General features: G+C 42.7%; 1 protein-coding gene across 1 annotated transcript in view; it reads left to right on the top strand.

Annotated features, from left to right (window-relative positions):
• LOC109904582 (neuronal PAS domain-containing protein 3) overlaps positions 1-26,868 on the top strand; it is a 332,747-nt gene that overhangs the window by 301,953 nt on the left and 3,926 nt on the right. Inside the window, exons 7-10 of the mRNA XM_031787943.1 lie at positions 6,012-6,130; positions 11,238-11,431; positions 12,224-12,330; positions 21,857-22,004. Of these exons, the coding sequence (XP_031643803.1) occupies positions 6,012-6,130; positions 11,238-11,431; positions 12,224-12,330; positions 21,857-22,004 (568 nt within the window). The remainder of the gene's footprint in view (positions 1-6,011; positions 6,131-11,237; positions 11,432-12,223; positions 12,331-21,856; positions 22,005-26,868) is intronic.

The following is a 26,868-nucleotide window of genomic DNA, read 5'->3' as shown; positions in this document are numbered from 1 at the left end:
GCGGAGGTGATGATGTTGTATTTACAGGAAAGCCTCCTCTCTCCCATCTGTCCATTGTTTGCATCATGCGATCCATGGCTGTCCCTAGACAAGCAAAATTCCAAATAGGAAAATGCATACAAACTAACACCTACAACAACCACTAAGACACCAACAATCACGGACAGAACAGAAATGTATACCAGAGGGTTAAATAAGGAACATGATATGGGAATTGAAACCAGGTGTGTATTGAATTGAAACCAGACAAAACAAAACAAAAATTAAACATGGATCGGTGGTGACTAGAAAGCCGGTGACGTTGACCGCCGAACACCACCCGAACAAGGAGAGGGGCCGACTTCGGTGGAAGTCGTGACACTTGTTATAAGGAGAGTAGCAGAAAAATGGATTTTCCAGGTGTGCTGTTTTAGTAATCCCATTTCAATGTGATCTCGTAGCCTGGTCCATGGCTGAGATGCCTGTGAGCTGGGCGTTGTCATATCACTGTCTGTCTGTCTCTGTCTGTCTGTCTGTCTGTCTGTCCGTCTGTATGTCTGTCTATATCTAATGTCCTATAGTCTGGGAGACACACACCACACACACACACACACACACACACACACACACACACACACTTTAAATCCTAAAATGTACAAAAATAGGATCCAAACATTTCAAAGGTCCCTGTATGCGTGGCACTCAAGGGTACCGAAAGCACCTCTTCTCCAAACTACTAGGTTGCCCACGACAGCTGAAACAGCCGTACCTAGCCAATTGCTTTGCCCTCGTTTTTGTCAGGCCCCACAATCTGGATGCCACGCACTGCGGGCCTGTGAACGTGGCCGAGACGGCCTCCACCCGAGGCTGTCCCAGCGCCACCAGGGGCTGGTACTGAAGCAGATTCTCAGCAAACGCCTGCTCCATGCAGCCGTCCAATGAGCAGCCCACTTCCAAAATGAGCACCTCTCCCCTGGCCCCCCCCCCACAACAACATCTGGTGTATTTGGCACACATGAAAACACATCATCATCAACATCAAACCAGCTTCCTACTACACAACAATGTTTATACATGTGTGCTGTTGGTGAGACTACTTGTCGAAGCTCACTGGGGATCTGGTCAAAAAGGCGGTCATGTCTAGCAATGTACAAATCATTGTATGCAATTCACAACATGGGCAATGGACTTGTTGGTAGAACTTGCAGCATCGCCTTAACAGTAAAGGTGAGAATGTCCTCACCAACAGCAGCATTCTGGTGCATGGAATGGGAGACAGAGTAGTGAGTTTCCCCCTGCAGCCTCAGGCCAGTCCAGTGTTGTAGTATAGCTGCATCCGTCTGATACCAAGGAGTGTTGTCCTAGATGTAGGATGAGATGTTCCATCATGGGTGACAGAAGCCTCCACAACAACACCGTGATCTGCCACAACTGCATCATTTTCCATATCATTCCGTGTCCACCTGAGCTCCACTCCAGTCCAGTTGCAGAGGTTGTTGATGTCCAGACAGTCCCTAACCCCCCTTTTTTACTCCCCAATTTCATGGTATCCAACTGTTGTTATTAATTACTATCTTGTCTCATCGCTACAACTCCCGTACAGGCTCGGGAGAGACGAAGGTCGAAAGCCATGCGTCCTCCGAAACACAACCCAACCAAGCCGCACTGCTTCTTAACACAGCACACCTCCAAACCGGAAGCCAGCTGCACCAATGTGTCAGAGGAAACACTGTGCACCTGGCTACCTTGGTTAGCGCACACTGCACCCAGCCCGCCACAGGAGTCGCTGGTGCGCGATAAGACAAGGATATCCCTACCGGCCAAGCCCTCCAAATCAAATCAAATCAAATCAAATCAAATTTTATTTGTCACATACACATGGTTAGCAGATGTTAATGCGAGTGTAGCGAAATGCTTGTGCTTCTAGTTCCGACAATGCAGTAATAACGAACAAGTAATCTAACTAACAATTCCAAAAAAACTACTGTCTTATACACAGTGTAAGGGGATGAAGAATATGTACATAAGGATATATGAATGAGTGATGGTACAGAGCAGCATAGGCAAGATACAGTAGATGATATCGAGTACAGTATAACATATGAGATGAGTATGTAAACAAAGTGGCATAGTTAAAGTGGCTAGTGATACATGTATTACATAAGGATGCAGTCCTTACGTATGCATATGAGATGAATAATGATGAATAATGTAGGGTAAGTAACATTATATAAGGTAGCATTGTTTAAAGTGGCTAGTGATATATTTACATCATTTCCCATCAATTCCCATTATTAAAGTGGCTGGAGTTGTGTCATTGACAGTGTGTTGGCAGCAGCCACTCAATGTTAGTGGTGGCTGTTTAACAGTCTGATGACCTTGAGATAGAAGCTGTTTTTCAGTCTCTCGGTCCCAGCTTTGATGCACCTGTACTGACCTCGCTTTCTGGATGACAGCGGGGTGAACAGGCAGTGGCTCGGGTGGTTGATGTCCTTGATGATCTTTATGGCCTTCCTGTAGCATCGGGTGGTGTAGGTGTCCTGGAGGGCAGGTAGTTTGCCCCCGGTGATGCGTTGTGCAGACCTCACTACCCTCTGGAGAGCCTTACGGTTGAGGGCGGAGGCGTGCGTGGCCACGCAGTCGTGGGTAAACAGGGAGTACAGTAGAGGGCTCAGAACGCACCCTTGTGGGGCCCCAGTGTTGAGGATCAGCGGGGAGGAGATGTTGTTGCCTACCCTCACCACCTGGGGGCGGCCCGTCAGGAAGTCCAGTACCCAGTTGCACAGGGCGGGGTCGAGACCCAGGGTCTCGAGCTTGATGATGAGCTTGGAGGGTACTATGGTGTTGAATGCCGAGCTGTAGTCGATGAACAGCATTCTCACATAGGTATTCCTCTTGTCCAGATGGGTTAGGGCAGTGTGCAGTGTGGTTGAGATTGCATCGTCTGTGGACCTATTTGGGCGGTAAGCAAATTGGAGTGGGTCTAGGGTGTCAGGTAGGGTGGAGGTGATATGGTCCTTGACTAGTCTCTCAAAGCACTTCATGATGACGGATGTGAGTGCTACAGGGCGGTAGTCGTTTAGCTCAGTTACCTTAGCTTTCTCGGGAACAGGAACAATGGTGGCCCTCTTGAAGCATGTGGGAACAGCAGACTGGTATAGGGATTGATTGAATATGTCCGTAAACACACCGGCCAGCTGGTCTGCGCATGCTCTGAGGGCGCGGCTGGGGATGCCGTCTGGGCCTGCAGCCTTGCGAGGGTTAACACGTTTAAATGTCTTACTCACCTCGGCTGCAGTGAAGGAGAGACCGCATGTTTTCGTTGCAGGCCGTGTCAGTGGCACAGTATTGTCCTCAAAGCGGGCAAAAAAGTTATTTAGTCTGCCTGGGAGCAAGACATCCTGGTCCGTGACTGGGCTGGATTTCTTCCTGTAGTCCGTGATTGACTGTAGACCCTGCCACATGCCTCTTGTGTCTGAGCCGTTGAATTGAGATTCTACTTTGTCTCTGTACTGGCGCTTAGCTTGTTTGATAGCCTTGCGGAGGGAATAGCTGCACTGTTTGTATTCGGTCATGTTACCAGACACCCTGATTAAAAGCAGTGGTTCGCGCTTTCAGTTTCACACGAATGCTGCCATCAATCCACGGTTTCTGGTTAGGGAATGTTTTAATCGTTGCTATGGGAACGACATCTTCAACGCACGTTCTAATGAACTCGCACACCGAATCAGCGTATTCGTCAATGTTGTTATCTGACGCAATACGAAACATCTCCCAGTCCACGTGATGGAAGCAGTCTTGGAGTGTGGAGTCAGCTTGGTCGGACCAGCGTTGGACAGACCTCAGCGTGGGAGCCTCTTGTTTTAGTTTCTGTCTGTAGGCAGGGATCTAGGCAGGGATCTACAAAATGGAGTCGTGGTCAGCTTTTCCGAAAGGGGGGCGGGGCAGGGCCTTATATGGTTCGCGGAAGTTAGAGTAACAATGATCCAAGGTCTTTCCACCCCTGGTTGCGCAATCGATATGCTGATAAAATTTAGGGAGTCTTGTTTTCAGATTAGCCTTGTTAAAATCCCCAGCTACAATGAATGCAGCCTCCGGGTAAATCGTTTCCAGTTTGCAGAGAGTTAAATAAAGTTCGTTCAGAGCCATCGATGTGTCTGCTTGGGGGGGGATATATACGGCTGTGATTATAATCAAAGAGAATTCTCTTGGTAGATAATGCGGTCTACATTTGATTGTGAGGAATTCTAAATCAGGTGAACAGAAGAATTTGAGTTCCTGTATGTTTCTTTCATCACACCATGTCGCGTCGCGAAAAACATATTCTTGGTCGTACTGATGGTGAGTTGACGCTGATCAGTAGTTCAGTAGTTCTTCTCGACTGTATGTAATGAAACCTAAGATGACCTGGGGTACTAATGTAAGAAATAACACGTAAAAAAACAAAAAACTGCATAGTTTCCTAGGAACGCGAAGCGAGGCGGCCATCTCTGTCGGCGCCGGAAGTTACAACCCGGACGACACTAGGCCAATTGTGCGTCGCCCCACGGACCTCCCGGTCACGCCCGGCTGCGACAGAACCTGGGCGCGAACCCAGGGTTTCTGGTGGCACAGCTAGCGCTGCGATGCAGTGCCGTAGACCACTGCGCCACCCGGGAGGCCATGTCCGGACAGTTTGACCAGACCTCAAAACCCTCAGCACGAGTGTTCAATTTTCCATTGGCCTTCCTCCTGAAGACCCAGGAAGTTGTACTCAGTGTCCCTGGCCAGTGTAACCTTCCACCTTCGTAGGTCCAGAAGGAGGGAGGCTCTGGCTAACTCCTGAACTGTCACATCGTCACTGTTGAGCATGTTCAACAGGTGAATCAGTCTTGTAGCAGTGTAAAGCCACTCAATATTGGGGACACCTAAACCCCTCTTTGGCTCAGGAAGACAACGTCACGTGTGGTGTGTGTGTTTAAGCAGAGACACTTTGTCACCACCTGAACAGCTTTGTTATTCACTCTCCTTAGATCCTTCTGGGGGATATGCACATTTGCAAGCAGATGTTGAATCTTTGCTAGGGCCACCCCTCTCACAGCTTCTAGCTTCATGACCACAGGCAAAGGGGAAATGTCAATCATAACACACACATCACACACACAGCCAGGGAGACCAGCATGTCTACATCTACAGTATATTATCTCCTCTGATGGATTGAATATTTTGAATATGCATTTGATTATTAAGCCTTGATCAGGAGCAGTGACAAATGGACCGTTTCACCTTTACCTAATAGGTACCCTTGTTGTGTTCTGTTGAAGAGACTGACTGGCCTCATTAGTTATGGGGTTTTAATGTGATGATCTATGTTTTTTTGAACTTTGTTGAAGCAAGGATGAATATCTTTGTTTACAATTAGATTAACTCTACAAACAGTATAAAATAAAATACACTTGAGTTAATTCTAATAGGTATTCTAGGTATTCAAGGTATTCTAGGTATTCCATTACATGAAATTGCAATATTGTACATGGAAAATGAATACACCACTACAATGTAGTGAGCTTCCAATAAAATGTTTTCACCGATTATGGTGTTAGACCTAATAGAGGTTGTACTCTATTACAGAACATACTGTAATTAAAACATGGTTTACTGCTAATGTGTTGTTTTTATTTAGGTGTGCTTTTTCCATTAGACGGTTACCTGGGAGATGATAGAAACTCAATGAAAAGTTATTACAGCTAGCCTGTCTTACCAGCTGGGGTTTTTAATATCACCCCACCTCTCCTGGGCTTTACTACAAAACACACAGATTTATTGGCCAAGTAATGTTAAGTAATTGTGTGTGTGTGTGTGTGTGTGTGTGTGTGTGTGTGTGTGTGTGTGTGTGTGTGTGTGTGTGTGTGTGTGTGTGTGTGTGTGTGTGTGTGTGTGTGTGTGTGTGTGTGTGTGTGTGTGTGTGTGTGTGTGGGTGTGTGTGTGTGTGTGTGTGTGTGTGCGTGTGCGTGCGTGTGCGTGCGTGTGCGTGTGCGTGTTTGCCTCCACAGTCGAGTCGACCAGCCCCACCCTGCTTCCCCCAGACAACATTTTAGAACGCTCCTTCTTCGTCCGTATGAAGTCCACACTGACCAAGAGAGGTGTCCACATCAAGTCTTCAGGCTATAAGGTAAGACCCAGAGGCACGGTGGCCGAGCCACAGAGATCCTAGAATTCACAAGCCCACAGCCGTATGTTGTTATACAGTGCCTTGCGAAAGTATTCGGCCCCCTTTGCGACCTTTTGCCACAGAATAATTTTGCACGCCCAATTTTTCAGTTTTTGATATGTTAAAAAAGTTTGAAATATCCAATAAATGTCGTTCCACTTCATGATTGTGTCCCACTTGTTGTTGATTCTTCACAAAAAAATACAGTTTCATATCTTTATGTTGGAAGCCTGAAATGTGGCAAAAGGTTGCAAAGTTCAAGGGGGCCGAATACTTTCGCAAGGCACTGTATATGTAGTTCTACGGCCTAGCCCTGTAGTAAGAGCAGGGTTATAGACTCTCATAAGGAACTAGTCTGGAATCCAAACTGAATATGGCTGTTTTGCTATTGTTTTAGAGTGATATTCAGATTGCATTCCAGGCTTTTTCTAGTATGTAAATATTGTTTTGTATTTCAGTTTGAGTTGTGAAAAAGAGAGAATCGCCAGAACTACCATGACTATCATACTCAGCATGAGATAAAAATGTTAGCTGTCGGTGTTAACATACTGTATGTATAGAAAAAGAGTCACGCAGGCTCAATATTAAGTTGATACGATGTTTGGCTTGTGGGGGCTTTGGGACAGAGATGTGATTAAGGCTGATTCTTTGAGCAGTGAGGACACACAGGGACGAGCCCAGCCTCATCTTGATGCCCCTCTCTCTCTCCAAGCATCTCCATATCATCTCTGTCTCTCTGTCAGTGTCTCCGGCCTCATTCTGGCTTCATCACACCCTAATGCACTTTGTGTTCTCAAGGGTGGATCCAACAGCAGTGGCGTGGGTTTGGATATATCTCTTCAATCTCTTTATTATATTGTGTTTCATTGGTCTTGGACTGTGAGGGAAAAAAACATTTTAATATTTATTTATTATAAGAAATGGAAGGTAATGGCTGCCTATGGTTAGAACTAAGGCTGTGTCTGAAAGAGAGACAAAGAGAGAGAGAGAGAGAGAGAGAGAGAGAGAGAGAGAGAGAGAGAGAGAGAGAGAGAGAAAGAAAGAGAGAGAGAAAGAAAGAAAGAAAGAAAGAAAGAAAGAAAGAAAGAAAGAAAGAAAGAAAGAAAGAAAGAAAGAAAGAAAGAAAGAAAGAAAGAAAGAAAGAAAGAAAGAAAGAAAGAAAGAAAGAAAGAAAGAAAGAAAGAAAGAAAGAAAGAAAGAAAGAAAGAGTTTCAGTCCAAAAGCAGTAATAGAGAATCTTAGGGAGCGAGGGTGGAGGTGAGGACAAATGTTTTGAAGGTCCTAATTATGGCTAGAGATAAATGTTGTTTGGCATGTCGGTGATCTGCTCCTCCACCCGGGACCGCGAGGCACGGTGGCATTGGCGGCACGTATCATGGCTGCTTATATCCCCACTCCACTCTGGAGGTCAAATCAAAGCTCCAGCATTAAACCCATATTTTTTTAACACATCTCAGCCCCCCCATCTCATTTAATGCACTCATGTAAAGGTCCTCCTTCATTATTGGTGCTGTATCACATTTCAAAAGCACTCCAGAGAATCCCCAGGAACAGATGAATCTTATTTCTTATGTATACCTCTTCTATATTCACCGGTGGAGAGAGAGAGTGTATTCATTGTGTGCTGAACCATGAATTATAAAAATTGATCCCTGTATTTTGTTGGCTTGTATTAAGTTGAGAAATGCTATTCGAATTGCCTCTCACTGCCGCTGTTGTGAACACTTGACGTGTCAGTTTGCATTTAACTGCCTGAGCATATTTAATGTTCTGGTCAATAGCACTCCTGTAGCAGTCTAGCTGCCCACCATTCACTTCAAAAGTCTTATTCAAACAAACTGTTTTGATGCCTCTGGGTTTGGGCATCCGAAGAAATCATTTCAATTCTATAAGTTTTTAAAACATTTGTATTCATTAGAGTGGAGCAGAGCGGTGTGCATTTGATGATTTTATGTGATGTCTTTCTCTGCCCTGGTCTCATTGTGCTGATGTGATGTCTTCCTCTGCCCTGGTCTCATTGTCTTCCTCTGCCCTGATCTCATTGTGCTGATGTGATGTCTTTCTCTGCCCTGGTCTCATTGTGCTGATGTGATGTCTTCCTCTGCCCTGGTCTCATTGTCTTCCTCTGCCCTGGTCTCATTGTCTTCCTCTGCCCTGATCTCATTGTGCTGATGTGATGTCTTTCTCTGCCCTGATCTCATTGTGCTGATGTGATGTCTTCCTCTGCCCTGGTCTCATTGTCTTCCTCTGCCCTGGTCTCATTGTCTTCCTCTGCCCTGGTCTCATTGTGCTGATGTGATGTCTTCCTCTGCCCTGATCTCATTGTGCTGATGTGATGTCTTTCTCTGCCCTGGTCTCATTGTGCTGATGTGATGTCTTCCTCTGACCTGGTCTCATTGTCTTCCTCTGCCCTGGTCTCATTGTCTTCCTCTGCCCTGGTCTCATTGTGCTGATGTGATGTCTTCCTCTGCCCTGATCTCATTGTGCTGATGTGATGTCTTTCTCTACCCTGGTCTCATTGTGCTGATGTGATGTCTTCCTCTGCCCTGGTCTCATTGTGCTGATGTGATGTCTTCCTCTGACCTGGTCTCATTGTCTTCCTCTGCCCTGGTCTCATTGTGCTGATGTGATGTCTTCCTCTGCCCTGATCTCATTGTGCTGATGTGATGTCTTTCTCTGCCCTGGTCTCATTGTGCTGATGTGATGTCTTCCTCTGACCTGGTCTCATTGTCTTCCTCTGCCCTGGTCTCATTGTCTTCCTCTGCCCTGGTCTCATTGTGCTGATGTGATGTCTTCCTCTGCCCTGATCTCATTGTGCTGATGTGATGTCTTTCTCTACCCTGGTCTCATTGTGCTGATGTGATGTCTTCCTCTGCCCTGGTCTCATTGTGCTGATGTGATGTCTTCCTCTGACCTGGTCTCATTGTCTTCCTCTGCCCTGGTCTCATTGTGCTGATGTGATGTCTTCCTCTGCCCTGGTCTCATTGTGCTGATGTGATGTCTTCCTCTGCCCTGGTCTCATTGTGCTGATGTGATGTCTTCCTCTGCCCTGGTCTCATTGTGCTGATGTGATGTCTTCCTCTGCCCTGGTCTCATTGTGCTGATGTGATGTCTTCCTCTGACCTGGTCTCATTGTCTTCCTCTGCCCTGGTCTCATTGTCTTCCTCTGCCCTGGTCTCATTGTGCTGATGTGATGTCTTCCTCTGCCCTGATCTCATTGTGCTGATGTGATGTCTTCCTCTGCCCTGGTCTCATTGTGCTGATGTGATGTCTTCCTCTGCCCTTTAAATACTACATCTGGGCTTGATTTAGCTTCCCTGGCACACTGGAATGAATAGAATAATTGGAGAAGAGCAAAACCCTGCCCATCCGGCATTGCATGCAGGCTTAAGCAAACGCTAAAAATATTTGGAAGATTTCAAATAGTGTTTGAACCCAGGTGTGAGTGTGAGGAGGCTGATTTGCTGCATAGATCTGTTTAACACATAAAGGACTGTAGGGAACTCTCATATGCATTCAACAAAGTCATTCTGGGTGGATCAACCAGACTTTGTTTACATGATTCAATTATACATACATGATGTAAAATGTTACAAAAATGAGTGTAATTACAGAATATCAGGGACATATATATCACATATGTAACATATATAATATATCTAAAACAGGAAATATATCTAACACATATTCTGCACAGTAGATGTTACAGAAATTACTGTAACTGCAAAATCATGGGAATATATCTAACAGAATATAATCTGGATGGAAAGCCGATGGAGACTGTTCCTAACTGTTCCTATTCTTCACGGTCTTTCCCCTGGTGACCTTGAACAAGGTCTCACTGCACTCTTAAACTTTAAAAAGACAGCAAAGTATTCTCCCTCCTCTTCTCTCTCTTAGAGCAGCATGACTTCAAGCACTAGACTGGCTACACTCCTCTGACCCAAAATGCCTCTCCTAGCATTCTGTTTGATGTGTTTTAGCCGGACTTCTCTCATACTCACTTTAAAATAAACACTGTTCAATCTTGCCATTGGATGTGCTATACAGCGTTGTAGTTTAGTTGTATTCAAAATGGGTTTGACACTATCATTCACAGTTTTTATTTGTCTTTAGAAACTCCAGGGAAAAGGAGTCAGTATCATTTAACTGTGGAGACTGTTGACGGCTCCTAGGATGTCACAAGCACTGATGGTTTCCCTTTGAAAAGGAGACATCATACAGTATCAGAACCATTTTCCTCCTGGGCCGACTGTCTGACAGGGCTGTTGTAACATGTCACTGTTCTGTTAGCTTTCTAATGCAATGCCTGGAATAGGGCTGTTATTTTTTTGTTGTTGTGTCTCTCTGTGTCTCTCTTCTGAATTGTAATTCAATGTCTGGTTCCCATTGTTGAGGGTTGCTTATCCCTGGTGGAGCAGGAGATGGTCTAAGGCTTTGAATGAGTTTAGGGAGCAGGAACTGTCTGTGTGAATGATAATAATCGCGTCTCACCAATCTCAGAGGTGTGCCACTGAGAGGCCAGTGTCAGTAGTTTAAAGACTACAAAACATTTCCCCCTGGGTTTAACCTGGCAATGATTAAAATGGATGGATCTGAAAGTGTAGTTTGCATATCTAGTCAGTTCCTCCTCTAGGGCAGAATAGAGCTACAAAGACTTTAAAGCTAGCGATAATTAGGACCTTCAAAACGTTTGTCCTCACCTCCACCCTCGCTATTTTGTGTTTGGAATTCTCCATTACTGCTTTTGAACTGAAACTCTCTTTCTCTCTTTCTCTCTCTCTCTCCCTCTCTCCTTTCTCTCTCTCTCTCCTCTTGCTCTCTCTCACGCGCTCTCTCTCGCTCTCTCTCTTTTTCTCTCTATTCCTCTCTCTCTCTCTTGCTCTCTCTCCTCGCTCTCTCTCTCTCTTTCGCTCGCTCGCTCTACTCTCTCTCTTGCTCTCTCTCTCACTCGCTCGCTCTATTTCTTTCTCTCTCGATCTCTCTCTCTCTCTCTCTTTATCTCTATCTCTCTGTGTCTCTATCTATCTCTTTCTCTGTGTTTCCCCCTCTCTCCCTCATCCTATAGGTGATCCATGTTACAGGCAGGCTGAGGATCCGTATGGCAATGACCCACAGTCGGTCGGTACCCATTCAGATCATGGGCATGGTGGTGGTAGCCCACGCCCTCCCCCCCCCCACCATCAACGAGGTGCGCATAGACTGCCAGATGTTTGTCACCAGGGTCCACATGGACCTCAACATTGTCTACTGTGAGAATAGGTAAGGCTTGACTGTATTTTACTGTACCCACATGGCAGTGATACACATAACTGAAATGCAAGGGGTAAGGTTTGAAAACGTCTGAAACCCTACCTCTTCAAAGAGTCACAGCACCGCTTGGCATTACGTTGCTCTTATAGTTGTGTAGGTAGTTCCACTCTAATCGCTAGGGTTTGTAATTACATAGCATTAGGCCTATATACTGTACAACTCATCATGAACATTCTATTTCTTTGCTACCTGTCCTCATCTCTGTGGGATTGAGATCACTGAGATAGTTTTCTTTTCCCCCTGTCTGCCAGACAGTCAGTTATTTATGGGGAAATCACATCTGGACAGTCAGTTTTACAGTGAGATAGCCTCAGCCTTTCTGGGAAATGAAATGGGAAACTGATCAGAACTACTTTTATCTGTTTCATAGGGTGTTTGGGTAGACTAGAAATATCAGAAATAACCACACAATATGTAAGACAGATAGTAGACAGGTTGCTTTTGGGTTAACAAAAAAATAATGGATAGATTATATTCAATACTAAGCGATAGGCATTTTATCATGTGAAATGGGAAGACATCCTATGTTCCATTCTATCCATTTGTCCCTGAATGTGTGTGTAATACTTACTGTATCTTTGTCAAAGGCATTAGTCTGACATATCAGGATGAATATGGTCTACCTGGTTAAGTTGGAATGACATTGTGTTTCAAGAGCCGTTTGAATGTTTTTCAGTTTCTGTTGGTGCTTCTTCTCTTGCCGTCATCACGCGCTGAATCCTTTTCAAATCCCTGTTGTAGAATTAGCGACTACATGGACCTGACGCCAGTGGACATCGTAGGGAAGAGGTGCTACCAGTTTATTCACGCAGAGGATGTGGAGGGCATCCGGCACATCCATTTAGACTGTGAGTATTATACCTATACTTTAAGGGTTACCACATCATTTTAGTATGTTACCACATAATTTCAGTATGTTGCCACATCATTTTATTATGTTAACACATCATTTCAGTATGTTACCACATCATTTCAGTATGTTACCACATCATTTTAGTATGTTACCACATCATTTCAGTATGTTACCACATCATTTTAGTATGTTACCACATCATTTCAGTATGTTACCACATCATTTCAGTATGTTACCACATCATTTCAGTATGTTACCACATCATTTCAGTATGTTACCACATCATTTCAGTATGTTACCACATCATTTTAGTATGTTACCACATCATTTCAGTATGTTACCACATCATTTCAGTATGTTACCACATCAGTTTAGTATGTTACCACATCATTTCAGTATGTTACCACATCATTTCAGTATGTTACCACATCATTTTAGTATGTTACCACATCATTTCAGTATGTTACCACATCATTTCAGTATGTTACCACATCATTTCAGTATGTTACCACATCATTTCAGTATGTTACCACATCATTTCAGTACACAACTTATTATGAACACATTATTGCAGAACAAATTTTGTTATGGGAAGTGATCCATCACAACTATCTCCTCTCCACCCAAACACCAAAGTCATCGGTCATTGTGTGCTTCACTGCAGACCTGTTGTTGTTCGGAACAAAGTTGTTCTGATCTTATCAGCGTACAGAATAGGTGTCAAAGACCTGTAGAGAGACAACATCTAGATGATGATCCACGTTATCTGCCTCTGTGACCTTCTAGGGTTTGAACACGGGTCTCCTACATGCCACAAGACCTGGTTAGCCCACATTGAGCTAAACCCTGAGTCAGGGTAATAGGCCTGTAGAGAGACCACATCTAGATGATCCATGTGATCTGCCTCTGTAACTTACTTACCTTGCAATATCATGACTCAGGGGTAGAAATATATGCCATTGATCTTCAGACCCCAGGGAGGGAGAATGGAAACCAAGACCCCCACACAAGTTCACTCCCAATGTTTCAAATGAAATGGCTGCATGCCTTCTTTGTTTGTTTGCGTTCAACATTGAGCTCAGTTTACTTTTAGAGTAACGGTCATCTTTGCAAAGGTGTCTTTGCATCTCTACTCCACCAGAGCAGTTTTATAGCCTGTGGCAGGAAGTACTCTCCGCTCGCTTTACTTCTTCATTCCAAAACGTGCCATGATTTGATATGTTTCGCCAATGAAACTTTACTGTGGCTGGTTAAACACTGAGGAGGCATTGTGGGAGCAGTGCACCATTTGATTGGGCTTTGCAACATGGATAGGCAGGCTGCCATTATTGGAGATCTGTGGGCTGAGCTGCTCCCTGGGCCCTTTCTTCGTGCTGGGTGCTGGATTGTAAGTGTAAAGGGTGTACATTCCCTTGCTTTATTAGGTGGGAGGATGAGTGTCCTTGGGGTTGCCTCCTCGGCCGGGGAACTTGGAGCCGTCTGATTAGATATTGTGAGTTCAACTGAATTAGAGCGCAATTACTGCTGCATTGCACTGTCCCTGTGCCTTAAAAATGCACCACATTGGGTTCATTAGCGGCTGATTTGAAACCCAGCAGAGGGAAAGTAGAGAGCGAGGGCTGCCCATGGATCACATTGATAAGAGAGGCTAATGCAGGCAAATTGAGGCAGAAGGCAGATTGAGGCGGTAGGCAGATTGAGGCGGCAGGCAGATTGAGGGTAAAGCAGGCCGTTTGATGCTAAGGCAGGCAGATTGAGGCGGCAGGCGGATTGAGGTGGCAGGCAAATTGAGGCAGCAGGCAGATTGAGGCGGCAGGCAGATTGAGGTGGCAGGCTAGGCAGTAGCAGCAAACAGTGGCACCGTTGCATACCTCCAGCTACCCCTGGCTGTCTCCTATCTAATACGCTCCACCCAGGCTTTAGTCAACTTACAGTCAGTGCATGAGCCAGGAAATTGGTTGAGTGTTCAGTGCTGCTAAATAGTTAGTTCATGTATTTATGTATTTATGGAAAGATACAATTAAAACTTTGACACCCTGAATGAACAAGATTCAGATGTATTGCAGCATTGTACTTAAAAGTGTGCGCTAATTTCTAGTGTTTGTCCTTTTAGTGTCTGTTCGTGGATTTGATGTTGATTTCATCTGGGTATACTAAACAGTTAGCCTGTGTACCTGTCTCTCTAGCTGTCATGCCACTCCTTTCCACTCTCTGTCATGCTAAACAAATGACACAGATTACAAGGTCTGGAATGTAGTAGTTGAACAGAGACTGGCAACCAGGCTACTATACAGTATTTACAGTTAGAGAACAAAGACATGGGAATTATTCGATGAGCAATTCAGATTGGGATAACTAAGGTCTGTTAATTCCCCTTCACTAAATAAAGACTGCTATATTCCTAGCTAGTTCAGTTGATAGTTTCATCTACACATTTACACTTGTGGGAATTGGCCTATATGAATAGGACTACATTGAAATATTTCTTACAGAAGAAATATGAAATGCATAAGAATGGTAGCAACTGAAAGAGCAGTTGAAAGAGAACAATTTGGAGATTGTGGGAAAATTATTAGACCAAAGTTGAGGACATAACAGTTCACCTGACACAAGACTAAATCCAAACATTAGACTGTTGATGTTATGTACATTTTACATTTCCTGTACTTTTCGCCACATTTGTTGATAACGAAATCTGAAAATACTGTGGATACATTCAGTAGCATGATAAGAATATTCCTGGAAAATGTGGGGGAGGTGCAACATCAGACAAAAAAGGACAAGGGTTTTTTGAGAGCGGACTAACTGGTGTCTCCAAGTGGTCACACATCTCTCTAAAGTTTCAATGCACTTTTATGACTCAAAGAAGAGTCTTCAACTGAAAGATGCTTTTTTGAGCTCTCCTACAAGCACACTTGTAGTTGTTTTGTTTGGAACACAACTGTGCATCCCTGCCATCACACAATTACTGCTGTTGTTTACGCAATTCAAAAAACTGCCGTTTTAAATTGCAATCTGGGTCAGGTGGGCTTCACTTGAAGCTTGTTCTATTGTCAACATGACTTGCTAAGTTATAAAATAGGATCTTACAGTGTAAGGCTTTTCACAAGGCAACTCAGGGAAACAGATCATCATTTTGGTGTGCATAGAAAGGAGTGATGAGAGCGTGAGCTTTAAAATAGACAAACAAAAATTCTGTTCAGATCAACCCAGGCGTCATGTCATCTTGGAACTGTACATCACACATAGTGATCATAAACGTTGACACTGTATATGACATGAGTTTGATGATATGGAAATGTGAAGTGCACATTTGGACTCACGGGTGTTTGGCTTGTATGACATCAAATCAGTATTTGTTATAATCCTCAACTTCTCATCTTTCAAAATACATTGAGTCCTCTCAATTTACAGCATTTCCCTCACTCAGACAATAAAACGTTTGCAAAAGTTGCCCAGTTAGTGGGAGGGATGGGAGCAACTTGTTGTCCCACGCGGTGCTCAAGTTCAGAACAGCTGTCAGTCAGAACCCATACAGCACTGTGAAGCGCAGAGCCAGAGCTCTGACGTCATGTATAGCATGCTACTGTACAATCACTACGTTCCAATTTAGGCGCTTACCAGTGCCCAAATCTGTCATTTTCAACCTGTCTACGGGTACAAGTGTAAAGGGTTAATGCCCATGACATATACCCATCATTATCATCATCGGTCACATTATCACCACATATGTGATGATCATTTGGCCTTTGTGATGATAAATAACTGATCAAATGTAGTTATAGATGTATATGAGCAGATATTTACAGCTAGCTAAGTCATGCATTGGGCATAGCTCATAAGGCATCATACGTGTGCTGATAATGCATTATGAAGAGGGTATTCAGAGGAAGCGTTACCAAAAATGTTCTGACATACTGTGGAGGTTTGGTGTGAATAGCAGCAATCAGCTGGTGAGGCAGGGTGACAAGGTCACTGAATCTGAAGGAAATGTATTATTCCACTTAGCCAACTCTCTAGACGCGAGGTCAGAAGTGAACCATCAGACTTGAGAAGGTGTTTAAATGAATTGGCTTTTGTCCAAGCTTTATAATATGGCCATTTAGTTGCTCAACTTTTTATTCATAGCGTATCCTAGGACTGTGAAAAGATCACATAGACTCCATTTCATATAGACCAAATCTATATAGACCAAATCTATACTGTGTGTTTGTACATCACTACGGTTCATACTTCACTCATCAACGCATGTGCTATGACTGGAAAAGTTATTTTTAATTCATTCCAGAAGGATACATGTTAAGCCAAGACATGCGTTAGTCTGACGATCTGATAACTGAACTGTAGCATACACAGTAGGGACAAATGGTTTTGAGTGACTGTTATATCAGACTGGGGAAAAGAGATGGTTTTCATGAGATGGAGAGAGATACTGTAGCTCACTGAAAGAACTTACATCTCTGAGGACTTAAGCCATCTGCCTCCAGGCATACTACCAGAACCTGTCTCCTGAGACTAGTTCAGACTGACTCTAATAAAAACCAACTCAGCTCACTTGTTAGGACACTACAGATACTGGAAAATACAGCTGAAATGTTGAATGTTGACGACACAGGCAAAGTTGCTGTAAATTCAAAGCTTTGGAAAACAGTAACTTTGGGCTTCACCAATAGAGTGTACCTCAGGAAAAACATGAAGAAAACCGCTCACCACAATACAGGCAGAATGTTCTTGTGAAGCCAGACAAAAATGTCAAACCCGGTAGAGAAGAGAACATTCCTTTCTGTCTCCTCCCTCATTCATAAAATGTTTGCCTTTACAATGATACCTTGATGGACTGCAAAGACTTTTCATAAAGCAATTTCACGGTGTAAATGACTTACTTTTATATGACGGTGACACCACAGGAGCTTGGTAGCACCTTAATTGGGGAGTATGGCTCACAGTAATAGCTGGAACGGAATCAATGGAATGCTATCAAACACATCAAACAAGTGGTTTCCATGTGTTTGATACCATTCCACTTAATCAATTCCAGCCATTATTATGAGCTGTCCTCCCGTCAGCAGCCTCCTGTGGGTGACACCCCTTGTCGCAAGCCAGGGCCACTTGAGGTAAAGGGTATCTGAAAGGTAGTCAGCGTTATGGAAAGGATCCAAGTGATTAAAACAAACTGAAGAACAGGAGGAGAAGAGAGGAGAGGAGCGAGAGAGAAGAGGCTCACAGCGAGAGAGAGAGAGTAGGGGAGAGTGGAGCCATCCTACAGGCATGCCTGGGGCTGCAGGAGAAAGAGACAGATTAAAGGGCCCGTATTCCTTTTAATGCCTGGACGACTCCGGCACCGTAAAACGGCACTGTAAGTGGACAAGGTAAAAAATAAATAATAATACTCACCTGCAAACACATTGTGCCAGGTAAGCCAGGGGTGGAGTGTATTGGGTATGCAGGTAGGCTAACGGTTGCGTGTGTTGGGCCAGTAAACAAAAGGTCTCTGGTTTGACTCACAGAGCCGACTAGGTGAAAAATCTGTCGATGTGCACTTAACAATAATTTCTCCTCTAAATTGCTCTGGATAAGAACATGTAAATGTAATGACGCTAATACTGATGAGAGAGCTCTGATGTTCAAAGGCAGAGAGATACGGAGGTCCAGGTTTGGTGCCTTCATAGATATACAGTTCACTTGCTATACTGTAGAATGTGTAACCTTTATTTAACTAGGCAAGTCAGTTAAGAACAAATTCTTATTTGCAAGGACGGCCTGAGATTAGAATATGACGGTGGAATTTTGAGTTTGCCGTGTATACTTGATTTGTCAAGTTATTTACCAAGATTATAGTTAGGATTTGGAAATGTTTATTTTTTTACCTGAAATAATTATGGTAATAAATACATCCTAAAATAATATATGAGTCATGACAACCAATATTATGACTCAATATCCTCACAGCAGATACAGTATAATGATTGAGTATATAAATTCTTAATTATTTCCCAAAATATTAGAACCATCACATTTACAGTTCCCAAATATAGTAGATTCAGTTTGAATCCAATATTTGGATATTTGGATAATCATGAATGACTATTCATCTGAAAATAATCTAAATAATGTTTATATCTTTCCCTTTTCAAATGTAGTATATTGTGTATATCCTATCATTGTTAACTCCTAGTATAACAAATCGAGGTTTATACTAGGAGTTAATAATTTACATTTTAGCAGTGGGGTGGCAGGTAGCCTAGAGGTTAGAGCGTTGGGCCAGTAACTGAAAGGTTGGTGGATTTCCTGCAATTCTACACATTCTGCCATGTGGCTTCTAAAGCATTTTGCAGTTTTAAAGCAAGTTTGCTGCAAATCTACACATGTTGCCATGGGGCAGATAAATCATTTAACAATTTTATAACTAATTTCATGTAATTCTACCCATTTTGCCATGGGGCGGAGAGAACATTTAGCAGTTTTACAGCACATCTTCTGCAATTCTACACATTTTTTTTTAGAGAGAAATGTTTGCAGTGGTAATTCAACCATGATTACTACAAGTTTAGATAGTTGGCCATTTTACTCATTTACAATAAGTATTTTTTTAATGCTGACATGGGCTAATTGATTGACTGTCAATGACAGTTTACAACCACATTTTTTGAAATTGCAACTTGTGTATTCTAGTATTCTAACTCTCAACAGTAAGTTGAGACCCCCAAATTAGTTTAAAAAATACATATGTATTTTTGTCTTTGGAAATGTACCCACGGGCCACCAGTTGCCCATCCCTGCACTACAGTATACTAGACCTCCTCAGTAGTAAACAAGTCATTTCTTTCCATTTTCTCTTTTCTTTTCATTCTATATGTATAGGAAAAGAAAGCAGTCAGTGATCTAAAGTCAATTAGTAGAACCCTTGGGAAGGTTTCTTAAACAATGCTATTAGTTCCTAATACTTTTTCATTACTGGCATTCTTTTTATATACAGTTGAAGTCGGAATTTTACATACACCTTAGTCAAATACATTTGAATTTAGTAATTCACAATTCCTGACATTTAATCCTAGTAAGAATTCCATGTCTTAGGTCAGTTAGGATCACCACTTTATTTTAAGAATGTGAAATGTCAGAATAATAGGAGAGAGAATGATTTATTTCAGCTTTTATTTCTTTCATCACATTCCCAGTGGGTCAGAACTTTACATACACTCAATTAGTATTTGGTAGCATTGCCTTTAAATTGTTTCAATTGGGTCAAACGTTTCGGATAGCCTTCCACAAGCTTCCCACAATAAGTTGGGTGAATTTTGGACCATTCCTCCTGACACAGTTGGTGTAACTGAGTCAGGTTTTCACAAATGTTCTATAGGATTGAGGTCAGGGCTTTGTGATGGCCACTCCAATACCTTGACTTTGTTGTCCTTAAGCCATTTTGCCACAACTTTGGAAGTATGCTTGGGGTCATTATCCATTTGGAAGACCCATTTGCGACCAAGCTTTAACTTCCTGACTGAGATGTTGAGATGTTGCTTCAATATATCACATAATTTTCCTGCCTGATGATGCCATCTATTTTGCGAAGTGCACCAGTCCCTCCTGCAGCAAAGCACCCCCACAACATGATGCTGCCACCCTGTGCTTCACGGTTGGGATGGTGTTCTTCGGCTTGCAAGCCTCACCCTTTTTCCTCCAAACATAACAATGGTCATTATGGCCAAACAGTTTGATTTTTGTTTCATCAGACCAGGGGACAGACCAAAAAGTACAATCTTTGTCCTCATGTGCAGTTGCAAACCGTTGTCTGCATTATGACAGTTTTGGAGCAGTGGTTTCTTCCTTGCTGATCGTCCTTTCAAGTTATGTCGATATAGGACTCGTTTTACTGTGGATATAGATACTTTTGTACCTGTTTCCTCCAGCATCTTCACAAGGTCCTTTGCTGTTGTTCTGGGATTGATTTTCACTTTTCGCACCAAAGTACGTTCATCTCTAGGAGACAGAACGCTTCTCCTTCCTGAGCGGTATGACGGCTGCGTGGTCCCATGGTGTTTATACTTGTGTACTATTGTTAGTACAGATGAATGTGGAACCTTAAGGTGTTTGGAAATTGCTTGTGGACGTCTACAAAAAAAATGTCTTGGCTGATTTCTTTTGATTTTCTCATGATGTCAAGCAAAGAGGCACTGAGTTTGAAGGTAGTCCTTGAAATTCATCCGTGGGCACACCTCCAATTGACTCAAATTATGTAAATTGACCTATCAGAAGCTTCTAAAGCCATGACGTAATTTTCTGGAATTTTCCAAGCTGTTTAAAGGCACAGTCAACTTAGTGTATGTAAACTTCTGACCCACTGGAATTGCGATACAGTGAATTATAAGTTAATCTGTCTGTAACAATTGTTGGGGAAAAAACATTGTAGATGTCCTAACCGACTTGCCAAAACTATAGTTTGTTAACAAGAAATTTGTGGAGTGCTTTAAAAACGAGTTTTAATGACTCCAACCTAAGTGTATGTAAACTTTCGACTTCAACTGTAAATCATCCCCCCTCGTGGAAGTATTTTTATGGTAGAGGCTATTTGTAGCTGCAATTAAAATAACAATATGCATTTACTACCTTGTTCAGATTCTGACTGTTTCTGTTTTAGAGCGTCATGATTCATGCAAATACATATTGATTGAGATCATTGAGCGGTTAATTTATCCTGATGTATTGCGACTGCCAGAGCATCTTCACTTATGCAAAGGCAGACAAGACAAGGACACAACCAGCAGAGTGTAGTTTAGTGTAGTGTAATGTAATGTAATGTAGTGTGGTGTAGTTAGTAGCTGATACAGACTCACAGTGCCACCAGGTGGTGGGAGAGGCTCACTGCAGCCAGCCTCAAAGCAGACAGACATAGTGATGCACTATTTTTTTAATCAGAAAACAATCTGATTTTAAGCATCTACCCTATAATTAAAGTCCTTGCCTATCCCTAACCAGGAAATCAAGACCCATAAATTCAAATTCAATCTCTCTATCTAACTAACAAACTAGTCATACACTGTGTGTTCTGTTTGTGTGTTCTGTTTGTGTGTTCTGTTTCTATCCTGAAATCACACACCTACAGAGTTATATCTTTACCATTGTTACAACTGGTGTATACTGGTCCCGATTGACTCTCATTCATTCCATATTACGTATGTATTGTTCCCTCGTCGTTGGTTTCCAGATCAGCACACACACTGTCCTCTGAGGTATTTAATAGTGTACCCTGTGCAGCATCCCCGTTCCTGTTTTAGCCAGTCAGAGAACTTGATTAATGAAGGTAGCTAGAGCAGAGAGCAGCACAGCCCCTCACACAGCTGTTGGATGCCACCTGATGGTCTCTCTCCTTTCTTTCTTTCTTTCCTCCCCTGTATCCCTCTTACTGTATCTATTGTCCTCTTCTCCTCTCTTCTCTTTGCTCACTCACCTCCTCTTTCCTCTCTCCTCTGTCCTCCCCCTCCCTCCTCTCCCCTTCTCTCTACTCTCTCCTCTCTCCACCCCAGTGATAAACAAGGGCCAGTGTGTGACCAAGTACTACCGCTGGATCCAGAAGAACGGAGGGTACATCTGGATCCAGTCCAGTGCCACCATCGCCATCAATGCCAAGAATGGCAATGAAAAGAACATAATCTGGGTCAACTACGTACTCAGGTAAGGCTGGGCCCCATCTGTGAACCACCCAACACATGACAGCCAGCCAGTGCCCAAAAACAGTCTGCTTCCAAAATGGCACCCTTTTCCCTGTGTAGTACACTACTTTTGACCAGGGCCCATAGGGTACTGGTCAAAAGTAATGCACTATACTGTATAGGAAATGGGATGCCGTTTGGGAAAGTACACACAGAGTCAGCTACACCAGGAAGCAAACACAAGCGAACGCAAGATTGGTAATTAATTTTCATTAAATATGCTATTTTTATTTTTACCATTTCAGGTGTACATTCTTCTTGTCAATACAATTTTAATCAAATGGTTTACGCATAGTTGTAGTACCTATTCTAAAGCAACTTCTTTGTCAGAATAGGATAATGGCATACAGTACCAGTCAAGAGTGTGGACACCCTTACTCATTCCAGGGTTTTTCTTTATTTTTACTATGTTCTACATTACAGAATAATAGTGAAGACATCAACATTATGAAATAACTAATGGAGTCATGTAGTAACCAAAGAGGTGTTAAACAAATCTAGTAGCCACCCTTTACCTTGATGACAGCTTTGCACACTCTTGGCATTCTCTCAACCAGCTTCATGAGGTAGTCACCTGGAATATATTTCAATGCACAGGTGTGCCTTGTTAAAAGTTAATTTGTGGAATTTCTTACCTTCTTAATGTGTTTGAGCCAATCAGTTGTGTTGTGAGGGGTGTAGGGTTGGTCTACAGAAGATAGCCCTATTTGGTAAAAGACCAAGTTCATATTATGGCAAGAACAGCTCAAATAAGCAAAGAGAAATTACAGTTTAAGACATGATTTCTTTAAGACATGAAGGTCAGTCAATCCAAAAAAATTAAAGAACTTTGAAAGTTTCTTTAAGTGCTGTCGCAAAAAACATCAGGCGCTATGATGAAACTGGCTCTCATGATGACCACCACAGGAATGGAAGGCCCAGAGTTACCTCTGCTGCAGAGCCCAGAGTTACCTCTGCTGCAGAGCCCAGAGTTACCTCTGCTGCAGAGCCCAGAGTTACCTCTGCTGCAGAGGATAAGTTCAGTAGAGTTACCAGCCTCAGAAATTGCAGCCCAAATAAATGCTTCACAGAGTTCAAGTAACAGACACATCTCAATATCTCAACATCAACTGTTCAGTGGAGACTGTGTGAAACTGCCATCATGGTCGAATTGCTGCGAAGAAACCACTACTAAAGGGCACCAATGAGAAGAAGAGACTTGCTTGGGCCATGAAACACAAGCAATGGACATTATAGACAGGTGGAAATCTGTCCTTTGGTCTGATGAGTCCAAATTTGAGATTTTTGCTTCTAACCGCCGTGTCTTTGTGAGACGCAGAGTCGGCGAACAGATGATCTCTGCATGTGTGGTTTTCCACTGTAAAGCATGGAGGAGGAGGTGTGATGGTGTGGGTGTTCTTTGCTGGTGACACTATCAATGATTTATTTAGAGTTGATTTATTTAGAGGCACACTTAACCGGCATGGCTATCACAGCATTCTGCAGCGATACGCCATCCCATCTGGTTTGCGCTTAGTGGGACTATTGTTTGTTTTTCAGCAGGACAATGACCTAAAACACACCTCCAGGCGGTTTAAGGGCTATTTGACCGAGTAATGGAGTGCTGCATCAGATGACCTGGCCTCCACAATCACCCGACCTCAACCCAAATGAGATGGTTTGGGATGAGTTGGACCGCAGAGTGATGGAAAAGCAGCCAACAAGTCCTCAGCATTTGTGGGAACTCCTTTAAGACTGTTGTAAAAGCATTCCTCATGAAGCTGGTTGTGAGAATGCAAAGCTGTCATCAAGGCAAAGGGTGGCTACTTTGAAGAATCTCAAATATAAAATATATTTTGATTTGTTTAACACTTTTTTGATTACTACATTATTCCATATGTGTTATTTCATAGTTTTGATGTCTTCACTATTATTCTACAATGTAGAAAATAGTATAAATAAAGAAAAACCCTGGAATGAGTAGGTGTGTAGAAACTTCTGACAGGTAATGTATACAGTTGAAGTCAGAAGTTTACAAACTCGTTTTTCAACCACTCCACAAATTTCTTGTTAACAAACTATAGTTTTGGCAAGTCAGTTAGGACATCTACTTTGTGCATGACACAAGTCATTTTTCCAACAATTGTTTACAGACAAATTATTTCACTTATAATTCACTGTGTCACAATTCCAGTGGGTCAGGAGTTTACATACACTAAGTTGACTGTGCCTTTAAACAGCTTGGAAAATTCCAGAAAATGATGGCTTTAGAAGATTCTGATAGGCTAATTGACATCATTTGAGTCATGTGGAGGTGTACCTGTGGATGTATTTCAAGGCCTACCTTCAAACTCAGTGCCTCTGTGCTTGACATCATGGGAAAATCAAAAGAAATCAGCAAGACCTCAGAAAAAAAATGTGGACCTCCACAAGTCTTGTTCATCCTTGGGAGCAATTTCCAAATGCCTGAAAGTACCACATTCATCTGTACACCATGGGACCACGCAGTCGTCATACCACTCAGGAAGGAGACGCGTTCTGTCTCCGAGAGATGAACGCACTTTGGGGCGAAAAGTGCAAATCAATCCCAGAACAACAGCAAAGGACCTTGTGAAGATGCTGGAGGAAACAGGTACAAAAGTATCTATATCCACAGTAAAACGAGTCCTATATCGACATCATCTGAAAAGCCCTCAGCCAGGAAGAAGCCACTGCTCCAAAACCACCATAACAAAGCCAGACTAAAGTTTGCAACTGCACATGGGGACAAAGATTCTTCTTTTTGGAGAAATGTCCTCTGGTCTGATGAAACAAAAATAGACCTCTTGGCCATAATGACCCTCGTTATGTTTCTAGGAAAAAGGGGGAGGCTTGCAAGCCGAAGAACACCATCCCAACCGTGAAGCATAGGGGTGGCAGCATCATGTTTTGGGGGTGATTTGCTGCAGGGGGGACTGGTGCACTTCCCAAAATAGATGGCTTCATGAAGAAGGAAAATTATGTGGATATATTGAAGAAACATCTCAAGACATCAGTCAGGAAGTTAAAGCTTGGTCGCAAATGGGTCTTCCAAATGGACAATGACTCCAAGCATACTTCCAAAGTTGTGGCAAAATGGCTTAAGGACAACAAAGTCAAGGTATTGGAGTGGCCATCACAAAGCCCTGACCTCAATCCTGTAGAAAATTTGTGGGCATAACTGAAAAAGTATGCGAGCAAGGAGGCCTACAAACCTGACTCGGTTACACGAGCTATGTCAGGAGGAATGGGCCAAAATTCACCCAACTTATTGTGGGAAGCTTGTGGAAGGCTATCCGAAACGTTTGACCCAAGTGAAGCAATTTAAAGGCAATCCTACCAAATACTAATTGAGTGTATGTAAACTTCTGACCCACAGGGAATGTGATGAAAGAAATAAAAGCTGAAATAAATAATTCTCTCTCCTATTATTCGGACATTTCACATTCTTAAAATAAAGTGGTTATACTAAACTGACTTGAGACATGGAATTCGTACTACGATTAAATGTCAGGAATGGTGAAAAACTGAGTTTAAATGTATTTGGCTAAGGTGTATGTAAACTTCCCACTTCAACGGTATCTGACAGTATTAGTTTGCTCTAAGGCACTGTTAATGAAATGCGTTTTTGCCATTGGCACCATTGAATTGATCATTGCAGAATTATCTCCTAAAGTGATTGAGATGTTATTGTAATTTTGGATCCAGATACACACACAAAAGCTGTTTTTCCAAGGAGTTGCTAAATATTGAATTTAGCTGCCAGCACAAGAAGGAACCCTTCTCTCATCAACTGTAACAGATATATCTTCTCAATATCCTTCCAAATGTCTCCTCACCTCTGCGGGCCCATAGAGCAGCTGTGAGAGCCAAAGAGTTAGCAGCTTTGCTTTAGGGACAGCTGGATCAATCAGAACACTAGGAGAATGTCAAATTCTGTGTTCTCTGCAATCCCTGGCAGCGATATGCTCTAAATGATTCTCTTTTGGCAAAGAAAGTGAGCATGGTTACATGCACACAATAATGTGATTATTGTGGATAGTCAGATGAATATAGTAGTGGCACTGATAAATGCAGAAAATTGCCAAGCAAAATAAACATTCTACCACAGTGAACATGTTATTTTTAGGAAGCATATTTGTTTCTGAGTTCAGACATATAAAGTTTGTATGTGAAAACATTGTTGTTCCGAACTTCACTCGCGCTAAAGAGGGAGGCTCACTCTGCTGTTGCTAGCACATGTACAGATCAAATACACCGCTGGAATGACAATTAAGGTGTTTACATGTCTTAATAATTCAACAGATTGCTCTGAAAAGCAGGTGTTTTAATCAGCGTATGCTTAATTCAATTTTGACCATGCGCCGATTAAGATTTTACCTTTATTTAACTAGGCAAGTCAGTTACGAACAAATTATTATTTTCAATGACAGCCTAGGAACAGTGGGTTAACTGCCTTGTTCAGGGTCAGAACGACAGAATTTATACCTTGTCAGCTCGGGGATTCGATCTTGCAACCTTTACAGTTTTGAGTTCAACGCTCTAACCACTAGGCTACCTGCCGCCGAGTTAAAGTAAGTGTTTACATGACTATTGCATAATCTGCCAAATGCCATAATCCATTTAATATCTAATTATTTGTGTGTATTTCAACGCACTCACTGACTTTCTCTTCCTCTGGTTGTCTCTATTGTCTTTTCCTGCAGTTTTCCAGATTATTAATACCTCTGTGTTGTCTGTTCCTGCAGTTTTCCAGATTATAAAGACCTATGTGTTGTCTGTTCCTGCATTAATCCAGATTATAAATACCTCTGTGTTGTCTGTTCCTG

This window comes from Oncorhynchus kisutch, linkage group LG14 (genome assembly GCF_002021735.2).
Source record: "Oncorhynchus kisutch isolate 150728-3 linkage group LG14, Okis_V2, whole genome shotgun sequence".
NCBI classification, from domain to species: domain Eukaryota; kingdom Metazoa; phylum Chordata; class Actinopteri; order Salmoniformes; family Salmonidae; genus Oncorhynchus; species Oncorhynchus kisutch.
The sequence above is the reverse complement of the archived record's forward strand: the minus strand, read 5'-3'. Positions and strand labels throughout refer to the sequence as shown.